Source organism: Pongo abelii, chromosome 23, assembly GCF_028885655.2.
Source record: "Pongo abelii isolate AG06213 chromosome 23, NHGRI_mPonAbe1-v2.0_pri, whole genome shotgun sequence".
Classification (NCBI taxonomy): Eukaryota; Metazoa; Chordata; class Mammalia; order Primates; family Hominidae; genus Pongo; species Pongo abelii.
In genome coordinates, this window is record NC_085929.1 from 32,836,932 (window position 1) to 32,853,782 (window position 16,851).

Below are 16,851 nucleotides of genomic sequence, written 5' to 3' on the forward strand. Positions count from 1 at the left end.
GGAGATAAAGTTTAAGTACAATTGAAAACACTGGACTATACCGTTTTGTGTAACTCTTTTTCTGTAAAATAAAAATGAGATCAAATCATAAATAATGACTGATAGTTTTTTAACCTAACAACATAGGATGAACTGCTTTTCTCATCTTTAAATATTCTATCATATAATTCTTTAATGGCTGTGAGGTGTTCTTCAAGCTCCACTGAGGGCTTGACTCAGTAGGCCAGGCCTGTTGTAATAGGCTTGGTCTGAAATGGGGTTTCCTGGGCCTGCTTCAGCCACAAGAAAGAAGGCCACTGTCCCCAAGCATTTGCAGTTCCCAGGTAAAAAAACATCCCAAGTTCAGCCTCTTTTTAGTCAAATGACCAGGAGCAAGTTACCAAGTTTTCTGTGCCTCATTTTTCTATTCATCTGCAAAATGGGAACAGTACAGGACTATTGAGTGACTTAAATGAAATGACACATCCAAAAGTCCTTTGTAAACTCTAAAGTGCTATCCTGAGGCAGAGTCTTTTTATACAGTCAAGGAAATGAAAATAATCATATAAAAGAAATGGTGTCTCTTTAGAGATCACAGATAATTTGTGGACTATTTTTCAACAGCTATGTAAGAAAAATAAGTGCATATAAAAAGTACAGAGATGCAAACAGAATGCTTCTGAAGTAAATGTCATGAAGCTTACATGTTATTTTGGGAGTATATTGGTGTTAAATCAGTTTTCCTGTATGAAAGTCTCAGAAATGATATTTCAAGTCAATAGGTGTGACATACAAAGTTATTTTCTATGCACTCAGTTTTGTATCCTCAATGCTTAGTAGAGTGCCTGACTCCTAGTAGGTGCTCAATAAATGAATGCACTAAATGAATGAATAAATGAACACATCCAATGCCAAGCACTGCCAATTTATGAGCTATTTGGTTTAAACCAAGGGTGCAGAGCTATGTAAAAAGATATGTGCTCAGGAAAGAAAATCATAATATCTCATGTTCAGATCACTGAGAGAGCCTGACCAATACTGCGTTTAACACTGAGCCTCTTATTTGAACAGATGTGTGTGTGTGCATGTGCCCACACCCACACGGGCACACATAAGCATTCACCTGATGAAGTCAAACCACAGCCCACTGAAAGTTTTTGGACCTCAAGAACCTGCTAACAGTCATCCCTTCCATGTTGAGCTGGTGTCCAGAGGAAGAAACAACAGGAACAGAGAGTGAGCCATGCCAAAAACTGTTTCCCCATAGGCACTGAGCTTTGCTTCCAGAACCTTCTGCCTAACTTGCACTCAAGATAGGATCACTTAACCATAAAAACACAGTTAATCACCAGATGCTATGTCAGATGACATGTGGATAATTTTTTACTGATAACCAAGTGCTTTCATACATACCAGGGGTCAGCAAACTCTAGCCTATAAACTAAATCCAGCCTGTTGCCTATCTTTGTACAGCCTGAGACCTAAGAATGGTTTTTATATTTTTTTACATGGTTGGGGAAAAAAGTCAAAAGAATAATGTTGTAACATGTGCAAATTATATGAAGTTCCAATTCCATGTCCATAAATAATTACTGGAATACGGTCATACCATTTATATACTGTCTATGGCTGTTTTTGTACTGCAACAGCAGAGCTGAAAAGCTGTGCAAAGCTGAAAATATTTGCTTTCTGGTCCTTTACATAAAACGTTTGCCAGCCACCAATATATACTGCTACATAATGTGATCCTCACAACAGCCCTAGGCGACGCAGAGCTGAGGCTAATTCCTGGGTCCTCTGACTTCTAGTACACACAAAAGCAAGTGGCACAAATGTCAGTGTGTGACACAGCGTGCAGAAGGAGCAATGCATGGAACACACATTCACTTAGAAATACCGGTTTCCCAGTTGGGGGAAGGTGTTTTTTCATAAAATGTTTTATGGCAACACTCTCACACTAACTTCAAGCCTCATGTACTGTACACAGAAGCTCCATGTCCTATTGTAGTGATAAATAATTAATCTGATCACTGTGTTTGAAGGTCAATGAGATTATCTTGGGGTTTGAGTAATGGACTATCAGCGGCTCTATGCTGCCCCCTGGTGTGAGCCTATTACGCTCCCTCTGAGGGAATTCCAGCCCCAATCCCAACCCTCCTGGCTGCTCCACCCACGGCTCCTTCCACCATCCCAAGCCTTGCTGCCCCTCACCCTACCCCCACTCCCTGCGGAAGCTGATCCACCCAAAGACAAGATAGCCAAATGACACAAGGGCAGTTTGGCAGTATGTAACATCATTAAGGAGCCCTTGCAAAAGGGGTGTGCTCACCATAACTGGGGGTATTTGGTTTTTCTAGACAGTAGCAGAGGGGCTGCAGGGAAATCAGATAAAGTATTTTCAAGGCTAGTCTGGGACAAAAAGGCAATCAAACACCTCTTCTCAATTATAAAACAGAAATCCTTTGGGTCTGATTAACAAACCCACTCTCAAACCAGTGAGCTGATCAAAGTTAGTCACTCCATACTAGAAAAGATTAGCTTTTCAGGGCTGGGTGCAATCATGCCTGTAATCCCAGCACTTTGGGAGGCCGAGACGGGCAGATTACCTGAGGTCAGGAGTTCGAGACCAGCCTGACCAACATGGAGAAACCCCGTCTCTACTAAAAATATAAAATTAGCTGGACCTGGTGGTACATGCCTGTAATCCCAGATACTCAGGAGGTTGAGGTAGAAGAACCACTTGAATCGGGGAGGTGGAGGTTGCAGTGAGCTGAGATTACGCCATTGCACTCCAGCCTGGGCAACAAGAGCGAAACTCCATCTCAAAAAAAAAATAAATAAATAAAAAGGAGAAAAGATTAGCTTTTTCTCTTCCATAAAACTGCAGTCTATTTCCCGGGGCCTAGCCAGCATCAAACCCTGCTTTCCACAGAAGCCCATGGAGGCTGATATCATAACAGCATGGATAGACCTTGACACACCAGGGGATATGGCCATAGAGCACGAGCCACAGAAGGCAGGACACTGACCCCCTTTCTTCAGCTTCCCAGCTATCACCGCAAGGGCAGGGCAGTCGGGGGACAGAGAGGCTGGGGTGGGGAACCAGAAACAAGCGAGAATTCTGGACCTGCCACTTGCAGGAGATCTTTCCATCTCAATGAGGCTGTTTTCTTACTGGTAAAATGGGAGTTACAAGGCCTCCTTCCCAGAACTGTTCTAAGGCTTGGCTAAAACAAGAGATGCAAAGTATTTCGCATATAGTTGGTGCAGAATACATCTCAAAGAGCAGCCTGGGCTATTTTTTCCTTTTTGTGGGGGAAGATAAAAAGAAAGGTATTATATCCACTTTATTGCATTCAAACACTGGGCCCTTCAACATGACATTTCTAATGCTTGACACTGTGCAGAATAGACCATGAAAACCAAGGCATCGGCAGGGAGATGAAGCGTTCAACACTGCAGCCACAACTCCCTGCATTGTTATAAGAAGGAGATGGATAGTCACTCCTAGCTATGGTGAATGGGGATACAGGAAGCAAATGAGCCGTAACTCAGTGATCCAGGGTCTGTGGAAAGGGGACAGAGAAGCCTGACAGCTCCAGAGAGCATTCTCTTGCTAGGAGCTCTGTGCAAGGAAGCTGCTGTGCAGTCTTATCTCTTCTTCTGTATTTCAAGGTGACTAGCTCATTTATGGAGGGTCACAAGCCCTGCATGATAGTAAGATCAGCTTAGAATAATACACATTTAAGAATAAAAACAAGGAAAGCCCCAAGACACCATTTGCCCTGCAGCAATTTCAACCTGCTGTTCTTGCTGCTACCACTTTCCCTGCCTACTAAAGCAAGGCTGTTACTATAGCAACTGAATCTCCAGTGTGAGCCCCAGGGAAGGTCAGTTTACCACTCTAAGCCTCTAAGCGGGGAAGGGGCTGGAATAGTTTAAGACCCCTCCAGAGCCAGGTAGGATTTCAGACGTCCCAGCCTTCTAGGAAGGAGCTTCACATCAGGTACGATGCTGGGGCTATGGAGGAAAACACTGGGTTTCCAGGGAACTCCCAACCCAGGCTGTGACACACTGCAGAGGAGTTTCCAGCCGACACGGAACCTAGAGCTGTCCAGGCTAGGAAATGAGGCCATGAGCAGAGGCGGCACAACAGTGACCGCGCACGTATGCGTGCAGTGTCTGCCTGCATTATCTTACTGCATCTGGAACAGGAGGGTCTACCACCACCCCTACATGACTGAGGAGTTAGCCGAGGCTCAAGGGGACAAAAGTCTGTGGGCAAGTTCACACAGCTAGAGGACAAGGGCCAGGATTCCATCTCAGGCCTTCCCTTCCTCCAAGGCCTGCGCTCTGCAAAACTAGAAACAGCAGAAGAAGAGAACCAACACTTGTTGGATGCCAATGCACCACCAGTGCTATGCGCTTGCTTGACTCACTCTTACCCCCCACAAAAACCCACAGAGGCAGGTACTACCTCCATCGTCTAAACAAGAACGTCTTGCCCAGGGTCACATAACTGAGGGCTGAGCCTTTATCCCTTCCCTGGGTGTCAGCACAGTGCTGTGAGGGAAGCACAGGAGATCAGCAGAGGCCTCAGAGGGGCAGGAGAAGGTCTGAGGACACTCACCACTTCCTCTATGGCTGCGCTGTCTCCCAGCAGTGGCTCCTCAGCTAGCAGGGACAGCACCAGCCCTTTGATGCAGTGAGTGTAGAGATTCATCCTCATGAGCCCCATGCAGGACCCTGCTGGTGTCAGCCTGGAGCTGATTCCATCTGCAGAGGGGCCAGCACCCTGACAGTTTGCTGAGCCTGAACTGCGTTCCAGACCAGGGGCTGCGTGGCTTTCACAGACCCCATCAACATCCTGATCCAGGCCTTGTTCCCCCATGGGAAGCCTGTTTCCTCTCTGCCCTGGATCTAAGCGAGGCAATAACAAGGGCCTGCGGGTCCTTCTGGGGAGAGGGTCTGCTCTGGGAATGGGGGCTTGGCTGCTATGGCCAGGATGGTCTTCGAGCTGCTCTTGGGCTCCATGCTGGGTGAGCATCTCAGGAGCAGAGGGAGGGCGCAGGCTGCTGACGGCTGTGTCCTCAGGAGACGTGGGTTCCAGGCTGCTGGAGGCGCTGAGAGATGCCTTGCAGTAAGGAGCCCTGCCATCTGGAACAGGCACATGTAGGAAGGCAAAATGACCTGAGGCCGTTTCCACTTCCTGAGCCTCTGGAATGTGGATTTCAGACAAGTCGAGTTCTTCTTGGAGAAAGACTAGTTCCTTCCCCAGGGAGCAGCTGAGGCCAAGAACCTCACCCCTGGCAGTGTTGTGCAGTCCTGCGGGCCTGATGCTCTCCAGATCATGGCCAGACAAGCATCTGTTCTCCTTCCTGCCATCTGGACAAGCTTCGTCAGGGGATGTGGGCTCTGGGGTGGTCCAGGCCATGGATTCCACATGGCCAGTGGCATTTTCTTTCAGGGCAGATGTGCGCCCACCCTTTGGATGGTGCTGGGCTGAACCATCCTGGAGTCCTGCTGGAGATGCTAGAGACCTGGCAAACAAGACAGATGTGAGGAAGGGGCACGTTGACAGATTGCAGGGCAAGTGCCCTTCCACAGTGAGGACTAAAGCACAGGCATCAAGGACAAGGGGGTGCCTGAGGCCACAAAGCCTAAGAGGCCACCAGAGTTAAATCACAGGGGTAAAAATACAGCAACATCTGGCCCTCGGGGCTTCACGTAGTGACACCAGGCTCACCTACTGAAAATGGCAGAGCCCACTGAATAAGACTGACCCACATTTGGAAGGTCTCCTACGCATCAGGCCCTATACTAGGTGCTGTACATATACTATTTTCAAGTGTCACAATGAACTCATGAAAGGGATACTATTGTGTCTACTTTTCAGATGAAAAAACTGAGGCTCAGGCAGGGAATGGACTTGCCCAAGGTCCCATAGCTGGTATAAGTAAGAGAGCTGGGATGTGAAAGCCAATATCATCTCACTATGCCACTCTGTTTCTTAACAAACTCAAGATCCAGATGCTCCAAGACAGGGCATGGGGAAGATGGAATTAAGGAAGGATGGGATGTATCAGAGGTTTGTTTTTTAACCAATCACGTGATGGGGTCCCTCAGGTGTGGTATAAGGTTAACTCTCTGTGCACTCCCTTACCTTGTCATCTGTTCCACCGGGAACTCGTGGAGACTAATGGATTCCTCTTTGGTCACAAAAACAGGGATAATCTGGACATTCGGGGGCAATGCCGCTCCTGGAATTGCAAAGCAATATGAACAGGGCTTTCCCCCGCGCCAGAGAGGGCAGAGGGGCAATAGCTGCACTGGCGTGATGCATCCAACCCACACGCGGGCTCGGAAAGGGGTGTTGTGAGTGCATTCCTCAGCCAGGACACAGGTTGGCAAACTGCACCTCGAACTCCTGGACCCAGTAAGGAAAGAGTCCCTGCAGGCAACATGACTCCCAGCTTTGGAGAAGGAAGATGTTCGGGAGAGAAAGGTTGAAAAGCACTTTTACAAGAAGAAGATATAAGCTAAGAAAGGGATCTGCTCCAACTCAGGCTTCAGAATAAATCGAAATAACTCTCCTGAGGACGCCTCCACATCCTGCAAAAGGTCTTTCTGGCAGTCGCTGTTTGTCTTACCCTCTCCCAATCACAATCTCCTGGCACTTGACCGAGCAGTCTCACAATATGAAGTTAAGGAGGGTCTGAAAGCAGGGATTTGACAGCATGCCTAAAATCATAGCTTTACCATTAGGGTTCTGGTGGGTAACTTGATTCTTGAAGCTCCATAACATCCATTTTCCTATTATGAGCAGAGGAAATAAACATGCAGATGGCTTGGCCCTTCGCATAACTTGTACAGGGATAGGTAACATAAAAGACCGCCGTTCTCAAGAGGCAACCATGCGCCTCACCACTTACCATGTTCCTGCGGGGCATCCCCTCCCGTAGGGAGTCTCTGAAAACAAACACACACAGAAGTTGGCGCTGGGCACCACATTCTCCTCTTGACCTAACCATCAGGAATTTGCTGTGCCATCTGTTCATAAAACAGCCAGGCCCAGAAAGCTTGTCCCAACCACATGCTAAGAGCCAAGCAGATGGAACAGAAGCTCCCCCAAGCTGCTGGCTCCCATTATGGCTGGGATGAAGCAAGAACCTGGGCCCACACAGGCTGCAAGGCAGCAGCTCCACCCAAACTCACATCACACTCTACGTTCTGATTTTCTCAGTCTCTCTCCCTTCTGGGAATAAAACTGAGGATTCGTGTTCTCTTTTACACCTTTGGGGAACTCATATTCTAGAATACAGTCACATATGCCACAGCCCTGATGTAGAATTCACATAAATTCCATTACAATAAAAATGTCAAAGTACTGTGACTCTCACTATAAAGGATTTGACCTAAACAAAATGCTATACCAGATCTCTCGTTTGTTCTGGTTCACAATCAGGGCCTAAAACCTGATGATTTTCTCAAAAATGAAAACATCTCTCATCTCAATCTGAGGGTTCCAAAAGAACCCACCAAAACAAAACCAAACCAAACCAAACAAGAACTGCTCTTCTAGCCAAAATGACTTTCAATCTTAGAATGATATGGTGTTCTTCGTTTTTTAGTGATTTTTTAAAAAACCATGTTTTAGATTACTAAGCCTAACCTCAATTTACTCTAGCCAAAGCGTTGAAAAAAAAAAATCACATAAAATCCCTCATCCCCAAGCTAGTACTATTAATGTTAGGTATTTTTTCCTTAAGCCTATGCATTTTTTATACTTTTGAGGCCACACTATATAAACTTTCATATTTCTGCTTAAAACAGTAACATGCAATTCCTGCCATTAAAACATTTTTGGCCATTTTAAACGGCTGATTAAAATTTTATGAAGGTTTAAGTGATATGAGTGAATTAATCATTTACCTACCTTAGACCAGTAATTAGTAAACTTTCTGTGCAAAAGACAAGACAGTAAATATTTTTGGCTTTGCAGGGCATATGGTCTCTGTCCCACCTACTCGGCTCTGCTATTATAGCTCAAAAGCAGCCAAATAAAACTTCATTTGTAGGCAGGTGGCCCACAGGCCATAATTTGCCACCTCCTACCTTAAGCATTCAAGTTTTGTCTGATTTTTCACTTTCATAAAGCTTGTTGTGATCAAGTTTTGAGTATAACTTTTTTTCAGCAGTTACATTATTTCCTTAAGATATATTCCTAGAAGTCAAATTATTAGGAAAAAAATAAAGGGCATCCTTAACGTTCTCATTATCAAAGTGTTTCCCAGAAAGGCTGCTCAAATTGACACCTATAGCCACAGTGGCTGAGGAGGCTGAATAGAGCCCCACCAGCATTTTATATGCCTGTTCATCTAATATGTGTAAAAAGAGAGCCTCATGATACACTGGAAACCATAGCTTCATACACAAAACAAAAAAAAAGACTGGAAGGAGATATGCCAGATGCTGGCAGTGGTTATCCCTGTACAGTTCAAAGACGGGCAATTTTATTCTCAATGAGCATGCATGACTTTTTTTCAATATAAAAACAATTAAATAAATATAAAATGGAAGTATTTTAGAAAAGTTTGTTTTCTTTATTTTTTTTTTATTTTTATTTTTTGAGACAGAGTCTCACTCTTGCTACCCAGGCTGGAGTGCAGTAGCGCGATCTTGGCTCACCTCAACCTCTGCCTGCCAGGTTCAAGCGATTCTCCTGCCTCAGCCTCCCAAGTAGCTGGGATTTACAGGTGTGCACCACCACACCCAGCTAATTTTTGTATTTTAAATAGAGATGGGGTTTCATCATGTTGGCCAGGCTGGTCTTGAACTCCTGACCTCAAGTGATCTGCCTGCCTCAGCCACCCAAAGTGCTGGGATTACAGGTGTGAACCACCGTGCCCGACCCCCTAAATCTTTCTAAAGACACATCCTTTACAGTCTGTCTCTGAAAAGTCTAACATCTCTTTGACATAAAGAGACATCGAATTCTTATGGGAAGTGGAATTCAACCAAGATTTCCTTGGTTCAAAGAAAAAACAACTATCCACGCCTAGCTCATGGAAGAAAACATTTTCTTTCAGCCACGCCAATGGCTTCACTATTGAGGAGGATGACATTGGAGGACTCGGGGTCCTGACAACACCAAGTGAAACAACTGCTCCACGGCCTCTGCCCCTGATCCCTCCAGCCTCAGGCTCAGTGACCGGTGCTCTGGGGGATGCCGTCCAGCCAGGTGGGTGGACTTTACAATACCTGCTCCTGAGGTGCTGTTCGGTGAAGCAGGACCTTGGCGGTGAGGGAGGGCGGGAGCTGGGTGCTGACAATCCTAGGAGGTCACACACAGAACAAGAACACCATGAGAAGAAATACACCAAAACACTCCGAATTTTAAAGGTGCCTAACAGCCTGTATTGACAAAGATCTTGGGTACTTGGCTGGTAGGAGTTTCAACTGGTAAAACCCTTACAGAGGGCACTCCGGCAGTTCCCACCAACATTTAAAATATCCAAACCCTTTGACTCAGCTTGTACCAAGATGTATGCATAAGAATGTTCATTACAGGGAGAATGGTAAAAACAATTAAAAATGAGTAAACCATCAAAATGTTCATCAACAAGACAGTAAAGCACAACACAGCCAGAATCCCAAAAAGTATGCAGCCCTCATAAGAATGAGGTGGACCCATATGAACCGGTAAAGAAATCTTCACTATATGCATTGAGAAACCATGTGACCCTATTTAAGGAGATAGCAAAAATAAAATCAATATACGCATATATGTACTGGTGGGGACAAACACACAGAAAGAGCAAGATGCCCACCAAACTGCCAATGGTGAGGACAGATTAAGGGTGAGGGAGACGGTGGGCACAGTGGCTTACTCCTGCAATCACAGCACTTTGGGAGGCTGAGGTGGGAGAATAACTTGAGCTTAGGAGTTTGAGACCTCCATGAGCAACATAGTGAGACCCCATCTCTACAAAAAAAAAAAAAAAAATCAAAAACTTGGCCAGGTGTGGCAGCAAGTGCTTGTTGTCCCAGCTACATGGGAGGCTGAGGTGGGAGGCTGAGGTGGGAGGATCACTTGAGTCCAAGAGGTCGAGGCTGTAGTAAGCTGTGTTTATGCCACTGCACTACAGCCTGGGCAACAAAGCAAGACTGTGTCTCAAAAACAAACAAACAAACAAACAAACAAAAACAGTGAAGAAAGAAGGGGGGCTCTGTGTGTTCCTCTATTGATTGATTTCTTTACAGTGAAAATGTATTCATGTATTAGCTGTATAATTTAAATACAGGCTGGGTGCAGTGGCTCATGCCTATAATCCAAGCAGTTTGGGAAGCTGAGGATCGCTTGAAGCCAGGTGTTTGAGACCAGCCTGGGCAACATAGCAAGACCTCGTCCCTACAAAAAAGAAATATATATATATATATATATATATACACATATACATTTAAGAAATGCAAAATGAGAAGAGGGGAAAAAAATACTCTCTTTGGTGGGTATGTCGCTGACGAACTTGGAAGTCCCACAGCTGATTCAGAACCATCATGATAAGAACTGGGGCAAGGAAGAAGAGTGCAAAGCCCACCAGGGTCTATGCTCGGTTCTTCCACATCTGTCATCTCATTTCATTCTTCACAAGGGATGTCTATTTCCCAGAAGAGAAAATTGAGGCTAAGCAACTTGCCCAAGACTGCATGGCTGGCAAAAGAAGGCAGGATCTGGGGCCCAGCCTGTCTGGCCCAAGGGCCCCTGCGAGAGCCTGAGTGCTTCTCCAGTTGCACAGTAGTCGCCTGCTCCTCAGGAAGCTCCGGACACAGCGCAATCGCCCTGCTTGCCCTGGGCTGTGACAGCAAACCCTCCATGAGGAGAGAGGCCTTAGATTACCTAGAGTGGCTCTTGGGCACTCAGATTCATGAAGAAGCCCTCCAACTACGTGAAGAAGTGCAGTGAGTTCTCAGAGGCCAACCAAGACACAGGCCCAGCCAAGAGGCTGGAAGGCAGCTGGATAAGGGCCTGTAAAGCTGCTTTGCAGAGCTGAACTGAGGCAAGCACACCAGGGTCTCTGGGCAGCAGGAGGAGGGTCATAGCAGGCCCCTTCCATGCCTCTTGACTTACAGTGCTGGCTGCTGGCAACGCTGGGGACTCTGCATTAGCATTTTGCAGACTGACAACTATTCCAGCATGCTCCATACTGAGAATTATAGGGATTCCTTGTACATTCTTAACTCTTTTCTGAACACAACTATTTCCAATTTCTCAGCTTTGCTCAAAGACAGGTACACACCTGTCTTTCTAAACTAAGTCAAATCTAAACTACCTGATATTTGCCAAACCAGCCCACTTGGAACTGGCCAGAGACTGGACTCCCCGCTGTGATCTGGAGGTGGCTGATGGGCAGTTGTGCAGCAGGGGAATGGGGCTGGAGGAGAGGGGTCTGGAGTTACTCACAGTCCTTTATAGAGGATGCAGCCAGCAAGAATGTGAGGCGAGCGCTGGCAGGTCTGCAGAATGCGGGCTGCCTTCAGCAACAACAGGGGCTCCACCTGTGCAGGGCAAGAGGCATCATGCCCACCCATCAGCATGCTCACAATTAGGAAGGGAGAAAAGGGGAAAGGGTTGTACAGAACAGCTGGACAGGGTGTAGCTCAAAGCCTGGAAAAGGAGAATGCGTCACACAGTGAAAGCTGTGCCATGGCTTGGGACTATTCTACCTCTCTATACTCAGAACTGTTGATACCACTAAATGCCAAATTCTTAGAACAAGGTGGCCTGTCCAGAAGCTAGAAGGTGCAGCAAATATGGCATATGGCTGTTCAAAGGGGTCAAAGTAGATGGCCTGGGAGACCCTGACTATCTACCCTGACAATGCTAAGACCTGACGGCAGCAGAAGAGGAGGGTGTATCCTATAAATACATGTCATGGTACCAGGTGAAACCCACCTACCCTATCCTCCACCTTCCTTCTGAAGCACAATCCCCATGGTGATACAGGTGGCTTGATGTCTGACCAGGTTCCATGACTGTATTCCACCACATAAAATGAAAACATCATGCTCTTTCACTCAGGGAAATATGCCTCAGTTCCACATTCCTTGTATGGAGTCAGGGGCCTAGAAGTCCCTAAAAATACAAGAAAAGCATCTGGACCTGGTCAGGAAGAGCCAGCAATAACCAGCAGCCTCCTCAGACTTCCACCTGCCAGCTAGAACCAGTAAGTATCCACCAGCTGTTAGAACTAGTGTTAATGGAGCCTCTGGAGCTGCTGACACATTAAGAAGTTTATTCTTCATAGCCTCAAGACTGTGCCATCCCAGCCAGCCATTCTATAAAGCTTTGGGGCCAGCTACAGGAAGTTTTCCAGACTGGAGCAGGGAAAACCCTTCCCCATGTCTGGTGGAGTCATGCTCTGTGAAGGCTGAGTCACAGCACCACACCCCTGCTACAGGGACACTATTTACTATCACAGTGAGACACAAGAGAGGGCTGTGAGTCAGGGCTCAGGTAGCTAGCTCTTAATGGGGCAGCACAGGTGGTCAGGCCAGCCACACAAGCAGCCTAGGTTTCACTGAGTGCCAACCGCAAACGGAGCGGCTCAGAGATACAAAAACAGTTTCCAACCATTCTCTCTCAAAGACAGCAACCTTGTTTTTGAAATGTTCATGCTGGGCATTTTTGATGCTGAGAATAACTAGATCATACAATGTCAATATCAAGAGAGGCAGCCTTCAGATTACTGAGTTCAACACTTCTGAGGCATGAACAAAATAATAATTCCCTTTACTGAGCATCTACTTGGTGTCATTTGAGGTACTGCTTCACTTGATCACCAAAACAGTTCTAGAAGGCAGGTATGCTGACACCATTCTTTGGATAAGGGAGATGAGGCTGAGAGGTGACCTGCCGTGTCATGGCCCTGCCTGAGAAGTGACATTCTACTCACTTTTCCAGATATAGTTCACTTCAGGAATATTAAAAAAGTATCCAGAAGCCCTAGTCTTACATATAAAATGAATAAGGAGGATGAAAATGTTACTTTAGTTTGGTCCAAGTTCCAGAGGGAATTGAAAATCTTATGCAGATCACTGGTGTTTTTCAGAATTTGTTCGATGAAGGTGTCCCACTCCGTGCTCAGTTCTTCCTGAGAACAATTCTAAAACAGAAAGAGCCTCAGGTCAATATCTGAGATTTTGAGGGACAGACTCTTTGGCTGGAGTCCCAACTACCTCAAAAATTGTTCCTCACACAGGAAACTGACCGCAAGGGAGGACCTGTTTTAAACCTACCCCATCACGGATCCACAGCACCCGCCGCATGGGGGTGACAAGCAGGGCCTGCGCTTTCTAAACATCCCAGGGAGGAGACAGGGATAAACATTTGGAATAAATGTGACCTATGCCACTAGGCCCAAAAGCATATGAGGGGCTCCCAGAGCTCCTGACCTTGTCCCCAGACACAATGTGTTTATATGAAGTACACAAGAGCCCGGAGTAAGTGCTGCATTCTGGCAATATCGGTTTTTATAAAGAAGCCCAATGTAAGACTCCTCAACCCCATACTCGTACCCCATAAGCTAGGGAAACAGGTCCATTGTAAAAATTAAAGAATCCAATTAGCTGATCCAGAAACCGCTTGCAGCTGACATCAGGGAGCTCCACAGCACAGCCCAGCACCTGTAAAGACAGAAACCAGGAAGACAAGCATTTTCCTTCTCTTTGAGTCCAAACCCAGAATCCTGGCATCCAGGGCTCTCAATTACCTGACTTCACTGGCCCATTGAAATTGATCTATTGTCCCTGAGTCCACACCCTCCATTCTGGCCAAGTTAATCTCCACGGACAAGTAAGTTCTGTACCTCAATTCATTTTGTCCAATCTCAAATGTCCTCTTCCTTATTGTTCATTTCCCCAGAACTTACTCATAACCTTCAGTGCCCACCACCGATTTCAGTATCTCCATGAGGTCTGTTCTATTACCTCGAGCCAATAATGCTGACCTTTTTCTGACCCTTGCATTGTTAGGACTGTTATTTGGACAGTAGATGTTTAATCTGGATTCCATTACAAACGATGGACAGGATTCAAACTCCTTCATGAATGGCCATCATGTCTCTCCAGCTGGATAGAGTGCTTTAAGAGCAAGAACTGACCGCAGTCTTCCCAGTCCTAGAGCTCCAAAATGCTGAGCGTAGTGGTTAGTTCCACAGAAGATAAATACTTTGCCAGGCACGGTGGCTCACGCCTGTAATCCCAGCACTTTGGGAGGTTGAGACGAGTGGATCACGAGGTCAAGAGATCGAGACCATCCTGACCAACAGGGTGAAACCCCGTCTCTACTAAAAATACTGGGCGTGGTGGTATGCGCCTGTAGTCCCAGCTACTCAGGAGGCTGAGACAGGAGAATCGCTTGAACCTGGGAGACAGAGGTTGCAGCCAGCCGAGATTGCGCTACTGCACTCCAGCCTGGCAACAGAGCGAGACTCCGTCTCAAAAAAAAAAAAGTACTTGCTGAGTTAGAAAGTAATCTGGTCATATGTTTAAAGAGCCTGAAAAAGTTCCTATTACTTGATGTAGTAATTCTACTTCTAGGAATCTGTCCTAAGAGAATTATCAGATATTTAAACTAATAAACCCTGACAGAAAACAAATAAACAAAAATTTCCTCTGAATGTAAGCTACAGAAGCACAAGGATCTTTGCTTTGTTCCCAGATGTAATCCAGAGCTTACAACAGTCTGGCATGTAAGAAGTGTTCAATTCTTCCAATTGATGAACAGACTGAATGCAATTCCAATCATAATCCCACCAGCTTTTCTTCAGAAACCGACAAACTGATTGTACAATGAAAACACAAAGAACCTGAAATATCCAAAGCTATCTTGAGAAAGAATAAGGTTGGAGGACTTATACTATCTGGTTTCAAGACTTACTATAAAGCTATAGAAATCAAGACAGTGTGGTACTCACACAGAATCTTCAAACAGATCTGCGGAAAAGCCGAAGAGAGTCCAGAAATAGACCCAAGCTTAAATGGTCATCTGATCTTTGGCAAAGGAACCAAAGGGAAATCCAATAGGGAAAGGAAAATGTTTTCAACAATGATGCTGGAAGAACTGGTTATCCAGATGGAAAAAAAAAAAAAAGATCCTTGACCTCTATTCACACCATTCACAAATATTAACCCAAAGTGGATTACAGATCTAAATTTAAAAGCTAAAACTATCAAATTCTTACAAAAATAAAAAAGGGAGACTATCTCCTCCAATGGAGTAGGCAGTGGTTTTTTTCAGGCAAGACACAGAAAGCAATAACCATAAAAAGATAAAATTGATAAGTTAGACTTCATTAAAATGAAAAATTTCTGCTAATCAAAAGACAACAGGAAAATAGGCATGGCACAAACTGGGAGAAATTATTTTAAAAAGATGTATCTGACAAAGAGCTGGTATCTAGGATATAAAAAGAACTACAATTCAATTAAAAAAATAAAACCCAATTTAAAAAATGGGCAGGGCTTTGAATGGACACTTCATAAAGGAAGATATTCAAGTGGTCATTAAGCACATGAAAAGGCCTCACTATCATTAGTCATTAGGGAAGTGAAGACTAAAACCACAATAACATACCACTGCACATCCAGCAGAATGGCTAAGATGAACAGACTGTCAATCTCAATGCTGATGAGGATGTGGAGTAACTGGAATTCTCATACATTCTTGGTAGAAATGTAAAATGGTACAACCACTGAAGGAAAAGGTCTAACAGTTTCCTATAAAGTCCAACATACACCCACTCTATGACCCAGCAATTCCAGGACTGGATATTTACCCAGGAGAGATGAAAACATGTGTTCACCAAAATACTTGTATAGGAATGTTCCCAGAAGCCTTATCCTTAATATCCCCAACTGGACACAGTTCAGATGTCCATCAAAAGAAGAACAGATTGTGATATATTCAGACAACAGAATACTGTTTGATAATAAAATGGAATGAATGCTGATGGATGCAACAACATGAACGAATTTCACAAGTGTTAAGTGGCAAGACAGATGCCTGTAAAGCATGTAATGTAACCACAAACAAACATTAAATTTCCTTTTTTTTTTTGAGATGGAGTTTCACTTTTCAGGCTGTAGTGCAATGGCGCGATCTCAGCTCACTGCAACCTCTGCCTCCCGGGTTCAAGCGAGTCTCCTGCCTCAGCCTCCCGAGTAGCTGGGATTACAGGCATGTGCCACCACACCTGGCTAATTTTGTATTTTTAGTACAGACAGGGTTTCTCCATGTTGGTCAGGCTGGTCTTGAACTCCTGACCTCAGGTGATCCGACCGTCTTGGCCTCCCAAAGTGCTGGGATTACAGGCCTGAGCCACAGCACTCGGCCCCAAACATTAAATTTTAGTTGATGATATGCATGATAGAGTATCTGCGTGGAGAGTACACTAATGTGTGCAACTTACTTTGAAAATTGTAACAAAATAATTTGGGGCTGGGTTACAGTGTCTCGTGCCTGTAATCCCAGCACTTTGGGAGGCCAAGGCGGGAGGATTCCTTGAGCTGAGGAGTTCAAGACCAGCCTGAGCAACATGGTGAAACCCTGCCTCTAGAAAAAATTTTAAAAAATTAGCTGGGCATGGTGGTGCATGCCTGCGGTCCTAGCAACTCAGGAGGCTGAGATGGGAGGATCGTTTGAGCCTGGGAGGCAGAGGTTGCAGTAAACCAAGGTCACACCTTGGCACTCCAGCCTGGGCAACAGATTGAGACCCTGTCTCAATAAAATAAAATAAAAATAATTTGAATTAATGGGAGGATAAAGGAATGAATAGATAGGTAATAAAACAACTATAATAAAATGCTAATTGT

The 16,851-nt window shown here is 45.3% G+C and overlaps 1 protein-coding gene across 6 annotated transcripts in view; it reads right to left on the reverse strand.

Annotated features, from left to right (window-relative positions):
- The window catches only part of HPS4 (HPS4 biogenesis of lysosomal organelles complex 3 subunit 2), a 31,856-nt gene that overhangs the window by 7,231 nt on the left and 7,774 nt on the right, over nt 1-16,851 (reverse strand). For 5 of the 6 annotated variants that reach the window (XM_009234207.4, XM_054542949.2, XM_054542950.2 and 2 more), the window contains 7 exon segments: nt 13,555-13,662; nt 13,026-13,142; nt 11,441-11,535; nt 9,241-9,313; nt 6,912-6,948; nt 6,143-6,239; nt 4,610-5,519 (listed from right to left, as the gene is read on the reverse strand). In XM_009234207.4, coding sequence (XP_009232482.3) covers nt 4,610-5,519; nt 6,143-6,239; nt 6,912-6,948; nt 9,241-9,313; nt 11,441-11,535; nt 13,026-13,142; nt 13,555-13,662 — 1,437 coding nt within the window. 6 annotated transcript variants of the gene reach the window in all.